General features: G+C 40.4%; 2 protein-coding genes across 2 annotated transcripts; one reads left to right on the top strand and one right to left on the bottom strand.

Annotated features, from left to right (window-relative positions):
* Nucleotides 1–70: 70 nt before the first annotated feature.
* nudt22 (nudix (nucleoside diphosphate linked moiety X)-type motif 22) lies at nt 71–4,724 on the bottom strand. Its single transcript, XM_012856044.3, has 6 exons — nt 4,505–4,724; nt 3,748–4,231; nt 3,554–3,679; nt 2,271–2,368; nt 1,012–1,105; nt 71–903 (listed from the first exon to the last, which is right to left on the bottom strand). The coding sequence occupies exons 1-6, from the start codon at nt 4,588–4,590 to the stop codon at nt 778–780; spliced, it is 1,014 nt and encodes a 337-aa protein (XP_012711498.2). The 5' UTR covers nt 4,591–4,724; the 3' UTR covers nt 71–777.
* A 2,989-nt stretch (nt 4,725–7,713) lies between these two features.
* On the top strand, nt 7,714–15,732 carry dnajc4 (DnaJ (Hsp40) homolog, subfamily C, member 4). Its single transcript, XM_036132457.1, has 8 exons — nt 7,714–7,791; nt 8,127–8,189; nt 11,063–11,177; nt 11,255–11,345; nt 11,615–11,793; nt 13,552–13,719; nt 14,046–14,132; nt 14,213–15,732. The coding sequence occupies exons 3-8, from the start codon at nt 11,086–11,088 to the stop codon at nt 14,307–14,309; spliced, it is 714 nt and encodes a 237-aa protein (XP_035988350.1). The 5' UTR covers nt 7,714–7,791; nt 8,127–8,189; nt 11,063–11,085; the 3' UTR covers nt 14,310–15,732.
* Nucleotides 15,733–19,198: the final 3,466 nt, after the last annotated feature.

The following is a 19,198-nucleotide window of genomic DNA, read 5'->3' as shown; positions in this document are numbered from 1 at the left end:
ATTTCAACATCAGAGAAAATGCAAATATGTTCCAAAAAAATACTGAATATTATTCTCTGAATTTCTGAGCTTTTTCTGGGATATTTACTACGTTTATTTTTTTATTTTTTTATAAAAAGAAACCTTAGATTTATGGAAGGAACCAGTATCTGCCTCTTACTGACCGATGAGCAAAAAAGCTAATTTAGAGCTCCAGCTTTTGGCATAATTTGTTTCCATTTTCTCAGTTGAAACCAAGAGACAAAACAGTATTTTAGCGTTCTCAGAGATAGTTGTGATGTGATCTACTGAAGCATGCTGGGTCCCTCAGAGCCTTCGCCAGCTTTTCCTCCAGCCTCTGAAAGACTTCAGATTCAGTTTTTATTTGGTAGATAGTTGTTAGTTTTTAGGTTGTCACTTCTTTTGTTCCGCACTTGTTCAATGCAACAAAAACAAGCTGCTGCATACAAAGAAAAGTTGATGGAGATCCCTGTAAAAGGTTACAAGAAATGTGGCTCTTTGGAATCAAAGTCGAAAGAAACGAGGAGTGGTTTAAAACTTTTGCACAGCGCTGTGAGTGTCGGTGGATTTTTAAACTGATAAATGTTGCCGTTTTGGACTATCAAAGATGGTCGGTGCTGTTTTTCAAAGACATCATATTTTTAAGAGATTTTTCTGGAAAATATTTTAATATTTTAAACAGTCTTGTTTTACAAATGACAGAAGATAAAGGAGATTACAGTAATCTGCAGAGTTTTAACACCACTCCTGCTCTCTGAGTGCTTGAGGGGAATAAATCTAACCGGTTGACTCTTTGCTCGGCTCTCCTTCTGGTTTCACCATCTGATAAAGCAGCATGGCTCCTTTAGCTGAGGGACACATCTCCGACCACAGAGGGCTGCTTCTGTTCAGCTGCAACACCTCCTGCAACAGACGAGAAACCAGATAGAAACCGCTTCTGCAATCCGCTCCTTCTAATGCACCCCCCCCCCCCCCTTCGCGCTGAAGCGGGGGGCTTCAAACTGAACTGACCGTTCTGGAGAGGAAGACGACGTCCGTGGACTCGTTGGCCTCTGCTCCTCCTTTCCAGTACAACCTTCTGACTTCATCAGAGGACAGGGAGCAGCTGAGGACACAGAGATAGAAAGCGCCTTCATGTTACGGTTTCAGGCAGCAGCAGTTTTCTCACATCACAGAAAAAAAATGAAGTTTTATCTGGATTTATTTTAGCTGTAAAATTGACAAAACTTCCACATGCAGTGAGTAAGTTCTCCAGATCTTCTCAGTTTTAGGCGGTTATTGTGTTTTATTGTGTGTTTTTCACTTTTAAAAACAGTTTGAAAGTCCAAGCAAACTCAAATGCTGAATCCTGTCCATGCTAAACGGACGGTAATGAGAAAATTATGACCCTTTTAAACCAAGTGTCGCACGTTTAGTCGCAGCAACATAAGGATTCAGAAGATTCTTCCACTAAAGAGTAAGACCGGATACTCTTTCCCATGATGGGTGTTTAAAACAGGAGGCTATTTCTCTAATGGTAGCAACTATAACAAGCTTACACTATGTCAAGTACTTCAGATGAAAATCAAAAAAAAAAAAAAAAAGAATCCTGGTAGACTTATAAAATGCATAGGCTTTGTAAGAAAATACAGGTTGTTTATGGTAACATATTGCTGTAAGTTTCCAAGTAGCGTTTCATGGTTGATAAGGAAACCAGGGCTGCAGTTTGTCTCAAGAACAAAAAACTGTATCATTTTCTTATGTTACCTTCTCTCCTTTGTGATTATAGTTATATTCAACAAATTAGATTACTGAAAAGTTAATTAATTTCAGTAACTTTTCAATTCTTTATTTTTGTTAATTATGAAGATTTTCTGCTTACATTAAATGTAAACATGATATTGAGGATTAGAATATTACATCGGACAAATAAAGAAATACGTATTTTAACACAGGAATGTGGGTTTACTGTGTAAAACCTGCTTGAAGGTTTTAATCTAACAAACGAGCCTCATCGAAACGTATATTTTAATTTACTGAACATGTGTGTCCATAATTTACACTCAGTATAACCTGCGTTCTGATGGCGTTCTTCTAGTTTCTGCTCCCAGAGTCAACAGAACTAAGATAAAAGGCTTATTAAAAAAATATCCACTTATAAAAAGGACTTAAAATCATCCGTTTCGATGCGTTTTTCCATGTTCTTCAAGCTTCTAATGTTTGCTTATCTTTAATTGAGATTTTAATCTGAAGGAGACCTTATTACCAGGATAAAGGACAGTAGACATTACCTGATGTAGAACTCGGCGCTCGGCCGGCCAGCGCTGGTGTTGTTCAGAGCGACGCCCATCAGGACAGGCGCTCCAAGGCTGCTCAAAGGGACGTTTACCTGCAGGCAAATTCATAAGATTAATAAGATATTGTCTCAATTGTCTGATCGAACCCTGGATTAATAAACTACTGTTAAATCTAACTTAAAGACAATCGTTCACGCACAGAAGAGCAACAGACATGTTAATGGAGCTAAAGTTGAAGTGATGCGACTGAGAACAAACCCACACATTGTGACTCAAACATTTCACTCTGAATGAAGTCTTTCAAAAGGACAACCGACATTTATAACACCAATTCTGTCTATGGCTCTCCATGCATGAACTTTGGGCTCACTTCATGGATACGCTGCTACAACCCTTCCCCAGCCAGCACCTTAATAAACCAAAATAACCTTTCTGCAGTCCGTGGCACCTCCAAACCGGTGGAGGACCCGTCATATTGGACCGAACATTAGGGAGATTCAGCAGAAGACCCTACCGAGTCCATCCATGTTCCGTGTGAGTATCACAGGTCTCCTGAGCTGACTGGAAAAGGCTGCAATCTGACTGACAAGTTTTTCAGGTCTGGATAATTATAGAAAAGTGTACAGAATTCATTCTATCTTCCATCAATCCTTCTTTTTGCTCCTGTCCGTCTCTTTGGTTGTCTATCTTTCCATCCCCCTTCCTTTAGTCCATTCATTCCTCTGTTCCTTGGTCTAATCACCTTTCCCTTCATCCATCCACTTTGTGATTTTACCAGGCTCCATCGTTGAGGTCAGATCACTGACGGAATATCTGCCATAAAGCAATTGTGAATGTTTGTATTTCTATTTTAAAAAATCATTTGAAAAGACCCTGAAACCCCAAGAAGTCTGGAAATTTTACATAAATATGTGTAGGATGCCTGCTTCTGTCACACCACCATAAACTAATCATTAAAAAAAAAAGCTGATCCATATTAAAAAAACAAACAGGAAATGCAGTAATTTTGATTTATTCTTAAAACACACTTGAAACGTCAGTTGGTTATAAAAATGTGTAGCACAACTTCTGCTGTGAAAAAAGTATTTCCATTCAGGCTCCTATTTAAGAAAAAAAGATTCTGTTTTGTTTTCATAGTAGGAGCTGCATTCACACGCTCCCTCTGAGATCCACGCGACCGAATCCAACGCTGATGTTCAGATCACCTCCACTGACCTTTATGTGGCCTGGCTTTTAATCTGTGTTCATTTACTAAGTCAGCAGTGAGGGAAACCCACCTCGTCCCTGATCTCCGCGCAGATGGAGGAGAACAGCTCTGAGATGACGGCGTCCGGTCTCTGCTGCATTGTGACCACACCGATGTGCTCCTCGTCCGCCGCCTCGCCCAGACGCTCACACACCGCCTGCAGACGGCAGCACACACGTCAAGAAACAACCCCAGACCCCAACAACTCTACTCATCAAGCGTCACCTTTGGCTCTGGGTGCCCGCCGGGAATGTCCAGCATTCCCCCTGCCTCTGCCACCTTCTGGCTCCGCCTGATGAACACCACCTGACCGTCCCGTGTGCACAACACGCCGCCCACACCGAGCGGCTGAGCCAGCAGGGCCAGAGGGTCGCCGAACTCCTCCTGTCCACGCCGACGGAGCTCCGCCACCTGACGCGACCAGTTTGTTCCCAGGTAGTCCTTGTAGCAGGTGAGGCCCAGCCTCAGGGTGAGGAGGGAGTCGCCTGCGGTCTGAGCTGTACATCCGTTGATCGCGGGCACACAGTCCCGCTCACCCTGCCGGCCTGCACAGTCAGACCGAAAGCGGCGGGGACGTTCCGGAGAGGCCAGGTCGAAGGAATGTAGCCTGAATTTGGCCCCGTTGAAAAGCCACGGCTCCTTGGAAAGCCGTTCTGTCCAGACCTCGTTTATGTGCCGCTCAAGAAGAGGATCGGTCTGCCTGTTGAATCTGCAGGAGGAAGAAGTCAGACTGTAAGGTCATCTCTTAAAACTTTATTCAACAGTTCCTCAGGCTTCCTCTGAAGCTTTTTTTTGGTTTTCACAGGTCCAGCTAAAGAAAACGGAACGACTTGTGTCTGCAGTGACAAAGCTAAATTGAGTGAAAAAAAAGCAGCTGAAGTGCAAAGAAAAACTTCTGACCAGGACCCATTTGCTCAGAAGAACAAAGTAAAAAAAATAAAATAAAACGTGACTTTTTATAAATCAGAGGAGATCCGAGTACCTGTCAGAAAGCTCCACATGTACTCGGTCCTCCAGCAGCCCCCTCCACTGTGCACAGTGCAGCAGAATGGACACTTCAGGGTCCATCTTGTTTTACTGTGGCTGATCACTGGAGTCCTCACTCCGCTCCCTGATCCTGGCGTGGCCCTCTGAAAGCGGGTGAGTACCATATGACATAACGTTACGTAGCCAGGTGACAAGCAGACCTGAAAGAAACAAGTGTACGTCGTTTTAAGTAGGTCAGGGAGAATAGTTTCAGGGTTTTTCCACTCCTCATAAACAAACAGAGACACCAAGAACAAACACAAATCTGAAGCTGGAATAATTCTCATTATTGCTCTGAAACTCCTGTTCCTTTTAGATGAGCGCTACTTATTCGCTGTTCCTATAAATTCTTAACATTTGTCCATATGACACGCTCTCTTGACTCTCTGTATCCCCTTCATTTAACAATCTAATGCAATAAAAGAGGGAGAGATGTGTTCAAAATGCTTGTATTTTTGCATTAGCAATGGTTTCCCCATGTCTGTGCTTTAGATGTAATGGCATTCTTCCTGCAGCTGAAAGAGTTTCCAAGATCATCAAGAACCTCTGAGATGGGATATGCAGTGAAGACGGCTTCAGGGTGTCAGAAAGTATCCAGCAAACAACAGGACAAACGTACCACCAGTGCAGAGTTTGCTCAGTATTGGCAGCGTGAGAATTAGAGCGCATCTTTATCTTTATGCATGGGGAGGCAAAGACTTGCTGATAATGGCCTCATGACAAGAAAAACAAGAAAGACTCCTGAGAAAAGCATTAGGGGAGATTAAAGATTCTACTGGAGGTTGTAAGGCTGGGCTGCAGAAGACTGGCGCAGTTATTTACATCAATGAATCCTCCTTTTAGTTTTTCAAATATCTGAAAAACGATTTGTCGAGAGAGGAAAAAAAGGGAGTACAGTTTCATGAAGCCGTGTGTGGGGTTAATTCACACGCACAGGACCACTGCCATAAAATAAAACAGCTTGAACAACAACTTTTCCAATGATCCAGACACAATTCAGTGATGATCTGTATCATTTCCAGCAAGATCAGCACAAGGTAAAATTGTAAAACCCAAATAAATCCTTTAAAAATCATGATGTTGACATTCTGGAATCTTTAGGCAGGAAACTATACAGATCCTAACCCCATTGAGTCAGAAATAAGAAAAACCATCAAATTGATCAACTTTCTTTTGATAGAAAGTGCAGTATAAATTAAATGTATTATTATTATTATTATTATTATTATTATTAACTCCAGAAACTCACCAGACATGAATGCCTCACCATCCGTCAGGTTTTGGCCCAGGACTTTATTTCAAAAGCATCAACACTGTAAACTTCGACTTTTTGCATTAAAAGCATTTAACATTATTTCATTTTAACGTACTATAGACATAGGTCGTTGTAAGTCTAAATATATAGTAGATGTTTGACTACTAAAAGCTTTTGCTGATGGTCGTACAATCATAGATCACTTCTACAGAAACACGTCATGTTGCCCTTTAACCCGCAGAGCTATAAGGTGAGATTCAATGATGATTCCGCTCTTTTTAAAACCATTACACTTCCCGAAACAAAAGTCTTACAGTCTTATGCTGAGAGACTCCTTTTAGAGATGGTTTAAAGAAGTATTTTATAGTTTTCAGATCGTTTTCCTGTTTCCTGTACTGTTTGGGTTAAAGCAAGAGTTATCCTTAGCAGTACGAATAACATTCATAATGAAACGAAATATCATCAAGTATTGTTATTTAATAAATAAAGCCTGAAAAACATAAATCTGTTAAACGTAGAAGTTGTTTTAATAACAGCCTCTCACCTGCTTGGACCGTAACCTGCGCTCTTCATCCGGACTGAACTGCCTTTCAAAGCGCTGCTCTGGTCGTTTCTTCCTCCTTCCCCATATCTGAGTCAGATGTCAAATATATGTTCATTACTGCCACCAAGTGGATGAATTTTAGAACTGCAGTTCAAGTTTCCTTAATTAGTATGATTCGAAATGTATATTTTTTCTCCAAGTATGTTGCTTTTTTTTGTTGAATTAAATATATGTAATTGCTGGGATATAATTAAAATCATGTATATATATATATATATATATATATATATATATATATATATATATATATATATATATATATATATATATATATATATATATATATATATTTTTTTTTTTTTTTTTTTTTTTTTTTACAAAGTTACCCATCCCGGAAAAAATTGGGGGCATGTTCTTGCTTTGTTTTTAGTCAAGTTACCCACAATCAACACACGATTTCTTGTCATTTTGCAAATAAACACACATTTAACAAAAAGGGCATAAAAATCAAATTATCGCTCTAAAAATGCTAATAATGTAGTTTATTTGATATATGTTCTCTAATGTGAATAGTGGCATGTTGTTGTTGTTCTGTGGCATGTTTTGAAAGACACCAGCTGATCATAGTGCTGTACAAAATATGAAATTAAAAAAGCAAAATAACTATATTAGCAATAAATGAACTGCAGCAAAACAAGGTAGTCAAATAAATCTGAATTAAAACAATTAACTAAAAATCTCTTATTTAACGTTATGGACAAAAAGTCTTAGATGAAAAGGAGAGTTGTCACCTCACAGCAAATTAAAGACAATGTGAAACAATACGTTAATACCTAAGAACACAGTTATATATTTACAGCGTTGTACCTTCGATCCCACCACATCTAACATAAAATTATGACGTTGGGGGGACGTCAGAACTGTCCTCGGTTATTAGCAAAATATTAGTAAATTGTTTTGGACTTTGTAAAAGAAAATCGTCGTGGTAGTGACAGCAAAAGCTTGTAAGACATTTTCAAAACTATCTAAGGTTCATCAGTCTATGGTGTTGAGGATTAATCAGAAGTGTAAAACATTTAAAACACACTCTAATCTTCCCAGGAGTGGCACAACTGTGTAGAAAGGCTGAACTAGCATGTTTTGTTGGTCCCTGGGCCCCTCAGTTGAGAGGCAAATTATTAGTAAATTGTTTTGGACTTTGTAAACGAAAATCGTCGTGGTAGTGACAGCAAATATTTTTTTTGTTTGTTTTTGTTTTTATTTTATTTTATAATCTAATTGTATTATTCTATTGTGTAAACAGCCATGATAGCTAAACACGGGTCGGTCTTTATCGCAGGTAAACTGAGCTTTATTTTGAAAACGAGTCTCGTTTCCGGTTCCGCGTTATGCTAGCAACTTGACGTTTCGGAAAACTGCAGCGTTACGAAACTGAGCCCCTCTGGTATGTCACCTTTTTCTCCTTTACCTTCTGCTTATATATGTTTTTTAACTACATACATTTCGCATCTAACAGAGTAATGGTAACTAGGTTTGACTTTGTTTCTCGCTAACAGCAGCGTCGCTAGACTCTTAAAGCTAACCCGGTTAGCCATAGCAACAGAACTAAGTGTTCTTCCCGTGAACTCAGTTTATATTCGTATTGACGTCTGTCATAATTTCAAATAATGTCTGAGGTAAACGTAGCGGTGTCGTTGGCACTCCTGAAACAGTGGCTGGGCTGGCAGGTTGTGCCTTTCTCTGGCTGTTTTGTTCAACTGGTTGTGTTGTTGTCTGCAGTCAGCTGCTACCGATGTGTTACAGCTGCCCACCTCAACAGCTTCAATGGAAACACAGTGAAAGGTAAGCACAGGTCTCCCTCACTGGAAATCAGTTAAATGCACTGCCATTAAAGCCCATAGATACAGAGATAGTCATTGGAAAAAAGAAAGCACACCAGTTTTAACTGTACAAAAACACACAACAGACCCCATCCTGTCATTGTTTAGTAAAGAAAGTTAAATGCACATGATTAATCCATCATCACTTAGTTTGATCACCCCTATAAAGATGGAGTTTGGCTGTTTGCTGGTCAGGAGCCTATACGTGTGTATTAACACATCGGTGATGTTGAGGCCATTTAATCTGGAAAAAACTTGTAAGACATTTTCAAAACTATCTAAGGTTCATCAGTCTATGATGTTGAGGATTAATCAAAAGTGTAAAACATTTAAAACAGACTCTAATCTTCCCAGGAGTGACACAACTGTGTAGAAAGGCTGACCTAGCATGTTTTGTTGGCCCCTGGGCCCCTCAGTTAAGAGGTTTTCTGGGCCTTTCCCACTGGGAAAACCCACAACCTGTTGGAGGGACAATATATCCCATCTGGCCTGGGAACGCTTTGGGATCCCCCAGAATGAGCCGGTGGATGTGGCTTAGGGGGAGTGATGTGTTATAACATTACAAAAAAAAAAAGGAAACAAGATGAAACACAATTCTATAAACCTCAGCAGTATATGAACAACAGAATCAAAACATAGAATACAACTATTATCCATATACATACTGTATATACATGTACATTATACACATGTAAATATGTATTTACATGTGAATAAATCTGCATAAATGTGCATACATACGCACGTATACTTATACACTCTGCATACAAGTACATACATACATAAATAGATATATACATTTACATAGCAGGATAAGCTTTTATAATTTTACATTTTAAAGCTCTTTTAAACTTCACCAAAGAGGCACTTAGTTTAATTCGTTCCCTAATTTCACACCAATAACTGAAACACATCTAGATTTTATGTTACTTTTCTCTTTAGCATATTCAAAAGTTAGCGGACCTCTTAAATTATATTTACTCTCTCTTAACTTAAATCATTTGTGTATTCCAGAAGGAAGGCTTTTGTTCGTTGCTTTATACATTATTGCCATTATTTTTCTATGTACAGTATGTTTAAAATTTTAAAGAATTGGTTTCAAGGAAAATGTATTTGTTGGTTCACGATATGCAGCTTTAGTGATGAGCCTAATAGCTCGTTTTTGTAACCTAACCAATATATGAATATTTGTTTTATTTGCATTTCTCCATACTGTACTTCTGAACATACGGCATAACCAAAGAGGAGAATATAGCATGCAAGCCTTTTACAGTTAACACATTTTTTATTTTAAACAATATTCCTATAGATTTGTCCATTTTGTTTGCCATGTTTGGTTTGCAAAGTGATGTACAAAAGAGCGGCTGAACAAGAAGGGAATCAATGCGTTCCAATTGGCCACTCCCAAGTCCAGACCTCATCCTGATTGGAGGGCTGGCGTAGGACCTTAAAAGAGCTGTGCAGAAACAATTTTCTTCAAACCTCCAGGAATTGAAGCAATGCTGTGAACAAGTGGTCTCAAACTGTCCTGCAACTTGTGTCTCTGCTTCAAGATACCAGAGCAATACGAGCTCGTTAGCAGAGCTATGCAGAGCCTGACTGCATGCCAGTGAGGCTGTTTAGCAGTTTGATTCAGGTGGGCAGGGAACATGCCTAAAACTGGGCCATATGTGGGAAATTGAAAATTTTACAGAAAACAACCACTGAGAGTTGTTCCTGTTTAATTATGGGGTGTTCTCGTTCTGTCTGGACTTGACCTTTCCACATTAGTTATGTCTTTATGAAGTCAATAATTATCAAGTTGGTTTCTATTGTACATGTGTGATTTAAACAAGTATAGAATCTTTGTCCAGATAACATTTTTTAAATTTTACTTGATGCATCTCAATAAATCCAGAGTTTACTCCAACCTCCACCTTCTCGGATTTGCAAGCAAGTCCACTTGCTTCATCGAGATCTTCATCTGTGTTTATGATATAGGATGCTTTTTGGCCACAAACCTTTCAAATTAAACAAACAAGACTGTTAATTTTTTTTCTCTCCACTCTAACTTTGATTAAAAAAAAAAAAATTCTCCACACAGTGTAAACAAGTTGATGTGCTGCAAGGTTTTGGTGTTTCTTTCTTATTATTCTGTTTTCAAATATCTTTGAGCTTCTCATGTCAACCCTTAAATGTAAAAAAGGACAACATGTTACAAGATGGTCATTACACTGCATGTGATCAACAAACTGAAAATAAAGTAAAAGACAGTAGCAATAAAACATTAAGAACAGGAGCAGCCATGGAAGGGTGCGGTCGCCACTGTCATTAGAATATGTTTAAAACCCACCTGTTGGATCAAGCTGCACACAAGGTCCTGTTGAAGGAAGGAAGGAAGAAAGAGAAAGAAAGAAAGAAAGAAAGGCGTTTTCCCCAAGTTCTAGTCAGAACAGACTGAAGGAACGCTCATAAAAGCCTGCGAGTGGAGGCTGTAGTTGCTTTGTTTCCGATACATCTGGGAAGTTAGATACTCTGGTACGTAGTAAGCAAACCGCTGATTTAGAAATGAAAACATGCCAATGCAACAATCTGCATGTGGACAGTGAAAACCTGTAAACCAAGAGATTATAAAGCATGAGGTTTACACCCTGTGATAAATCTGTGCTCCTTGATAAACAGCATCCATCAAGAGAGAAAGCCGTTTATCTATACAAAAAAAAAAAAACAATATATAAGCAAGATATAAGAAGACTCAACTTAAATCCTTCTGTCTTTAGAGATTTCTGACTTGATTAATCCAGATATAAGTACATTTTATATATCAGATTTTTTTTTCGTCTGTCCTCACTACAGGTCAGAGTTGAACATTTTTCGTCATGCAGCTGGAAGCTAAGCTGCGACTATGCCAAAGTTGCATTTGGTGCTGCAGGAGTGGACTGCGGATGCTGTCCCACAGCCATGCACAGAGGTAGGTGCACGTATACTGTGTGTGTGTGCTCAGGTTGTATCCAGGACTAATTTATTTTATTGTCTTTATCATCGCAGAAAAGCCGTCAGCTACTATGACCTACTGGGAGTCAAATCGGACGCCTCCGTGGACGAAATAAAGAACGCTTTTTTTGATAAATCCAAAAAGGTACTTTGCTAACAAAACTCTGCTTTCAATCAGCCACCAGAGGGCGGCGTTTTCCAAGTTAAGCCGTGCTGTTGGCTTCCTGAGTGTAGGAGTCTCTTGAGCAATCAAGGGTAAACATTTGTTTTTATGATGCGCTTCTGTTGTAATTTAGAGGTTTAGGCATCTTCACTCTAGAAGTCAAACAAATTCCAGTCGGGATTTTAAATTGAGCATGCACGTGTGACGATCTAGCGCCACATCCCGCTGACTCTGGCTCGCTCGTCCTGCAGCTGCACCCGGACAGCGACCTGTCCAACCCGGCGCTGCACAGCCAGTTTGTGGAGCTGAACGAAGCCTACAGAGTGCTGAGCAAAGAGCTGAGCAGGAAGGAGTACGACCTCAGGCTCCAGCGTCCGTACCAAGGGGACCAGGCCTTCAGATCAACCTCAAGTTACACCGTGCACAGAAGGTGAGAACGCAGAAACTCTGCTGCATGACAGATCGGTGTAAATGTACTGTCCCATACATTTACCGGCTGGTGAAGATGTTTAAAAAGCCTAAAATCAAACCCCATCTGTTGTTGATTTTAAATGATATCAACAATCCCTCCAACATGGATGTATCATTTACATAATTTGGATCCAAACCTGTCTAAAGCAGATAAATATCTTCTTAAATTTTTAATTTACAGGGGCGATGGCTTACCACAGACCCCCCAAATATAAACCAGTGGCTTACCATAGTGAAAAGCATTCAGTCCATGGAGCGCTTGACCTTTTTACTAAGGCTTTATAAACAGAAGGGTGATGCCCTCTGGGAGAAATGGACCACCTACCCCATGTTAAGGGATGATATTTGATAAAAGGCAATTTTGTGGCGCTCGTCCCTGTTAATTCTTATTGCATATAGAGTTTTTACATTTTATTGTACATTTGATAACTCTTTTATACCCCAGTTTGTTCTCTGTTTTTGTTTTTCAATTGCCATCATTTGTATTATTGTCTGTTACTTATTCAGCTGTTAAAAGCTTTTGAACAACAAATCAAGTATAAAAAAAAAAAAATCCCTCCAACAAATCTAACAAAAGCATTTTAATTACTTCTACCTTGATTTCTTAATTTCAGCCGTTTTTAATTGGAGATTCTAATTAATAATTAGCCCCTCCCTAATAATCTCTAGGGAGGGGCTAATATCAATTTAGATCCTGGTATTTTTTTTGTGTGTGTTTTTTTGCAATTAGGATAAAAGTGATGGTATAAAGTATTTTAGAAAATCAGGAGCCAGAGCCCCTTTAGAGCAAAACATGGACTGATTATCAGAAAGGCTTCTGTTGAACACCGGTGGCACTAAGCAGCACAGCTGAACGGCTCACAATAATAATCCAATCATAATGCAGATATACTGACATTTATTGATGGTCTCGTTAAACATACTGTGGGAAAATAGTTCGAAGAGCAAAAGTAACTATTCAAATAATAAAAAAAAACGTGTTTATTTATTACTGATATCTATAGTTGATTAAATAAATTCCCATCTCTTGTCATTATGAGCCGTCGCAGCCTGTAGAGAGATTGTGTAAAGTTGAACAGTCAAAGATCCGTCTTTCTGTAAAGCTTTTATCGTAGCAGAATAAGTGCTTTCCTATTTAAAACAGTGGTTTAAAATAAATATATTTCCTCACATATTCAGCTTCTAAATTCCTTAAAAGATTCCTAGGGTGTAATTATGCTACTGCAACATAAGCTGAATTAATTTTAAGTCTCGTAACACATTGTTACCCAGTAAGTGTAGTTATTACTGTCTGCATCTCTCCAGATTAGGCGACTCGTCTGAGAGTTAGGTGGCTAAACAAAGGATGAAGCGAGACTCTGTGTAGTTGGTTCTTGTGGGTTCCCCTGAGCTTTGTGAGCAAATATAGAAGGTACGCCTGACCTAAAAAGCCACAACAGTGATCTAGCACAAACGTAGTGCTTCGTTTAAAGCCGACAGTGAAGCATCTGTTCTTCCCCCCCCCCGCTCCGACATTAAAAACAAAACCTGAACATAAACCTTATGCAGATGATGAAAGGATCGGATGTCGTCGTATTTGGGAGAAAACAGAAAGTTCATTTCAGCACCTCCGGGACTAATCACTCCCCTCCGATCGCCTCTGCTCAGCCTGCTTGCTTGCGCCACTGCCGATCGTCACCAAGTCACAATTTCTGTTTGTCCCCGCTCTTCCTCCCAGCGCTGCCGCTAATGATGATGTTCGTTACTGGGAGCAGTTTCAACACGCCCAGTCTCCAGAGGCGACAGCGGAGCAGAGGAAGGAGAAGAGGAAGAGGAACTACAAGCTGGTGATCTACTGTGTCATCACCATGATGCTCAGCGTTGGAGCGCACATGGTCTTCTTTAGGTACCTCCATACCATAGGCTCATCTACTCAGGGCTCTTAAAGAGGCCTTTTATTCAGAAACTATATGAAAACTTTTTGTTTTGCACTTGCAAGGGAAAGTGGGGTGTTTTCCTGCATGCCTGTGTGCCATGTGTTTCTAACACAACCTCCCGACTCATTTCCTCGTATTTGTCCCCACACAATGACTCCGTGCCCCTTGTGTTTGCTGGGATTCACTTCTTTGTGAATCTGAGCAGCTGTTATAACAGCTGAACAAACTCATAAACTCAGAGGGGGGTCCAAGCAAACATGCAGTAGTCAGCGGTTGTTTCTTTCGACTTTTTCAGGAAACTGGAAGAAGTTCACAGCAACTTCATGGACGAGAAAGACCGAGTCATCACGGAAATCTATAACGAAGCCAAAGAGAGAGCCAGGTGAGTACGGCACCTTCTTCCCTCAGATTCACGAGTGTATTTGAGCTGGAAGCTCGATCTGCCGTGTGGTCTTTTTCCAGGGTCAACGGTTTCAAGAAGCAGACAGAACTGCTGCGGCAGAAACACGCCGAGTTTCAGGAGAAATTAAAGCTGAATAAGGGCGGACAGGACAAGTAGCAGCGTCTCCTCCCGCGCTCTCCAGCAGCCCGAGGATGGGGAGGAATTTGCTTTTAGGACTGTAAGAGGTCATTCTTCCAGCTTTCTATGTCCGCCGTTGAACTGGGACGTGATCCTGGTTCAGCAGGATCGTGATCGGTACGGGGGGACGCGCTCCTTTGGTCACATGTGTTGCTGCTACGGCACGCTCAGGTATACAGTGCCTTGCAAATCCACTCATACGCCTTTAAACTTTTTCCCATTTTGTTGCATCACAACCGCAAACTTCAGTGCGTTTTGCTGTGATTTCCCTTTAAGTTTGGCCAACACAAAGTGGTCCGCTACTGTGAAGTGGAAGGAAAAGTGTAGAAATAAAAGGCGAAGAGGTTTTCTATTCAGCCCCAATGAGCTTTGCGCAGCAAGAGAGTAAAATTTTAGTGCTCATACTTCTTCTGCATTGATTTGACTTAGGTCTGGACTTTGACTAGGCCACACTAACACATGAATATGATCTAAACCATTCCAGCGTATCTCTCACTGTTTGTTTAGGTTTGGTTTCCTGCTAGAGGGTGAACCTCCGCCGCCTATAGCAAACTTTTAATAGGACTTCTTGTGGTTTTCTTTTAACCACTTTCTTGTTGCCAATCTTCCAGTAAGCCCAACATCGCAGAGTAAATTATAGTTGTTCTGTTGACAGACTCTCTCACCTTAGCTGTGGATCTCTGCAGCTCTTCCAGAATGACCAATGGCCTTTATGCTGCTTATCTGATTAACATTCTCCTCGTGAGTTTAGATGGATGGCCGTGTTTTGGTAGGTTTGCAGTCGAGCCAAACTCTTTCCATTTTGTCATGATGGATTTTACTTCATAATCTATCCTGCATTAAACGTTTCTACAACTCTCTCCCTGACCTTTCTGCTGCGTTCCTTGGTCTTCATGATGCTGTTTGTTCTCTGATCTTCTATAACAGCGTTCTGAAGCCATCAGAGAACAGCTGGATTTATACTGAGAGTAAATGACGCACATCTGGACTCTATTTACTGAAAGTTTGAACTCTGAAGGCTGTTTGTTGCACTGGATTTAATGTGTGAGTATAAATGAAGAGGGTTGAATACAGATGCATTACATACTTGTCAGATTATTATTATTATTATTCATTTTGTGAATATATTTTAAAACCAGTAATCCTTTTCCTTATGATAAAATGATGCTCTACTTGGTGTTTGTCTGTCACATAAAACCCCAATAAAATGCAGTGAAGTCTGTGGTTGTAATGAGACAAAATGCACAACGGTCAGTGGTGTATGACAGTTTTTTTAAGGCACCGTGCATCACTGGGCTTCCCTGCTGAACTATTTATGGTTTATGAATTATTTGAAGTGGTGTGAGCTGGTAGTTTGCTCACAGACCTCTTCACTGTTCGCACAATAAAATAGGATTTTTTTTTTAATTGTTTTCACCTTGAAATCTGTCGACGGATCAGATTTAAAGAGGATCTCATGCACACCAGGATGTTTCTAAAAGAAGCTGATTGGTTAAGGATGCTTCGGGTTGTTTCCCAGGTTTGCACAGTGCACAGCGAGGGGAACAGGTTCCAGGCTAATCCTAGTTTAGATTTGGACCCTCTGCAGAAAGTTCTGACTTTTTACCCCTTACTCATGTTTCTGTTTTAAACTTGTCTTGGGGGCGACAGTGGCGCTGGAGTTAGGGAGTTCGTCCTGCAGTCGGTGGGTTGCCGGTTTGATCTACTGCTCCGACCGTCTCAGTCGTTGTGTCCTTGGGCAAGACGCTTCTGCCGGTGGTCAGAGGGCCCCGTGGTGCCGATGTATGGCAGCCTCGCCTCTGTCAGTCTGCTCCAGGGCAGCTGTGGCTCCTAACAGCTCACCACCGTCAGGGTGTGAATGTGTGGGTGAATGGGTGAATGGGTGATTGTGGTGTAAAGCGCTTCGGGATGGTCGGACTAGTTGAAGCGCTATACAAGTACAACCGACCAAGATTATGTCTTTTTAGTTTTATTGAATTGTAATAATTGTGACAATGTAAAAGTGTCAATTTTATTGAGATTAGCAACAGAAAACTTAAATACGGATTGTAATACAAACATCCAGAGCCAATATTGACCATTCTGCCTCTCCGGTTTTTATTTTGGATTCATAGAGAGATTGTTTTGTGTTTATCTGTCTTTGGATGGATGCCTTATGTATTTCCCCCTACAGGGAAGCCAGTGGGGGGGGGGACGATTAAAAGATCAACTTATTTCTCACCAGTATTTTCTCTTGTCTGCTTTGTTGAAAAAGACGGCGCTTCGTTGAAATAAAAAAAAAAAAAAAAAACTATCATATTTTCCAGATTATCTTTTTTTACTGATATCCTCCACAGTGAAACTCATTTCCTCCGCCTGGCAGAGATAACAAGCGGCTTTAAACATTAGCCTCTTTATGAGCCACAGCCCGGTAGTTATTGGATAATTATTAATGCGCTCCGCCTCAGAAGTTGAAGGCAGGGCACATTATTGGAAAAACGACTTTAAACTACGTCAGCGGTAAGAAAATCAATTTCTAGACTGAAAAGAAAAATCACATGAAAAAACGATTTTATGTGACTTAATGAAGCAGAAGCAGGGTTTCCCTTTTAAACGGCTGATGAACCAGTCTTGAGCTCTATGGGAAGAAACGGACCCCCCCACCCCCACCCCCCGACCCTGCCCTCTCCTCACAGCGGCCCCCGCCCTCAGACATCAGCGGGAGATAACACAGTGCGTCCCCGCATCGCTCGCAGACACCCTCATGTGGCGTGTGAGTGCGCCGGCATAACCCAAACACACCATAATGACTGAGATTGTGGTGTCAGCTTGCCTGCACACACACACACACACACACACACACACACACACACTCAGATATAAGGCTGAAAGACAAGGCTCATGGGAAAGGAGCCGCTGCAGCTATGAATACACTTTTAATTGACTTTCATGTTTAGTTTAATGAGATGCAGAGGAAACTGCCAGTCAAACTCCAGAAGAATGGGCCCCAACGTGTTCGCTCTCTTGTTTGACAAACAATAGTAAGTAAAGTGGCAATTAAAAGAAAATCTGTTCCTTTTTCATTAGCAAAATGACCATCAGAGTTAACATGCTAGTTCCTTTAAAGTTAGAAGACAAAGGGATGTTCAATAAATAGGATTAGCTAAAGATTTATTTAAAACAAATTACGTTTTCTAACAGTTCCCCTAAAAATATCTAGTCGTAGTGAATATTTATTTTCCTCTTTTTCCTGGATCGGTTTTACCGTCTCTTTGGTGAGAAATTAATGGGACACAAAAGAGACCAATTTGAACTGAACGGTAAAGCCTTTATTGTCATTGCACAGCTGCTATCTAACACAATGATACTATTCAGCTCAATGCGTCAGAAATAGAAATCCACAAGTGACAACAAATAGCTGCAAGATATATATAAAAACTGATTGTCCCGTATTTAGTTCCATCCTTTCCATCAACTCTCACAAGCTTCTCTGTTCCTGTGGAAGAAAAGCAACCCCGCATCATGTTGCTGCCACCACCGTGTTTCACAGTGAGCTTGGTGTGTTCAGGGTGGTGTGCAGTTGTTGGGCCCCTACGCGGTTTATGGCTAACTGGAAACAGGACTACTTCTCGGTTTCTAATTAGATTTATCAAATTAAACAGTGGCGGCGGGGGACACCCTTTTAAAATTCCCTAGACCTCATCAGACCATCAACACGTCTCTGGAGCTGTGTGAGGTTCCCTTGTGGTTTGTATGATCCGCCTTCATCCTGGTCCAAAAGAAACACACCATCATGGGGTTAAATGATTACAGCCCTGGCCCTGACGCCTGTGGTCATGAAATCCTTTGAGCGACTGCTGTTGAAGCATCTGAAGGCGATCACTGGCCCCCTGCTGTTAGCTTACTGGGCAAACCGGTCGGCAGACGTCCACGGACCAACCTGGGAATACACCTCATCCTGCGGTACCTCGACCACCAGGGAACACACACCAGGATCCTTCAGCTCAGTGATGAACACAACATTCAGACTATCCAGATCAATACCATACTAATTAAGCCCAATCCTACCGTGTCTTCCTCTTATGTAAATAATACGTATTGACAAAACATATTTCTATTTCACTTTTTATATATTTTTACTCGTAATGTCTTCATTCGAGCAAATTGGAACTGAAAGGCATGTTCTGACAACCTAATCAACCTATTTTTGGTGTATAGGTACTAGAAAACAAATTACCTACTCTTGGGTTGTTTAAAAGAGAAAAAGGATAAAGATAATTACTATTAACTTTAAAGCTATACATTACAATTTCTCCCATGTTAACGGACCAAAACAAAATTGTTCTGTTAGGGGTTTGTTTATGGCGTGCTTCCCCAAAATTGTTAGTGGCCCACATCTGGCCACGCCCAGCAAAGATTCCCAGAGGCACCCTTGCTTTTTAAAGTCAAAGGTTGATCAATTTAAAAAATTTGTATAATGTGAAATAATAATAATAAAAAAAAAACCTGTTTGCTTGTCGGCAAAACTAATTGATATTAGCCAGTGGAACAAACCTCTTGTTTACTGCTTTAGTGACTAAAGTGAAACAATCTTTATATCTTGATTTGTTCAATTGGATTGTCAGCTTACCAGTAAATCATGAAACTAAAGGGGTTCGAAATGCTGTGCCCCCAACACACACACAAAAAAAAAAAAAATTCGTTTAGGGCCCCATATAATCTTGGACTGGCTCTGAAAGAAATATATTTTGCTTCGAGTTTTACATTTATATCACTCATAAAGTCAGTATTTTCGTTTTAAACGTACCCTATATATATATATATATATATATATATATATATATATATATATATAAACGTAGCCTATATAATGCCCTGATTATTCTATG

The sequence above is a fragment of the Fundulus heteroclitus genome, unplaced genomic scaffold (assembly GCF_011125445.2).
Source record: "Fundulus heteroclitus isolate FHET01 unplaced genomic scaffold, MU-UCD_Fhet_4.1 scaffold_51, whole genome shotgun sequence".
Classification (NCBI taxonomy): Eukaryota; Metazoa; Chordata; class Actinopteri; order Cyprinodontiformes; family Fundulidae; genus Fundulus; species Fundulus heteroclitus.
The sequence above is the reverse complement of the archived record's forward strand: the minus strand, read 5'-3'. Positions and strand labels throughout refer to the sequence as shown.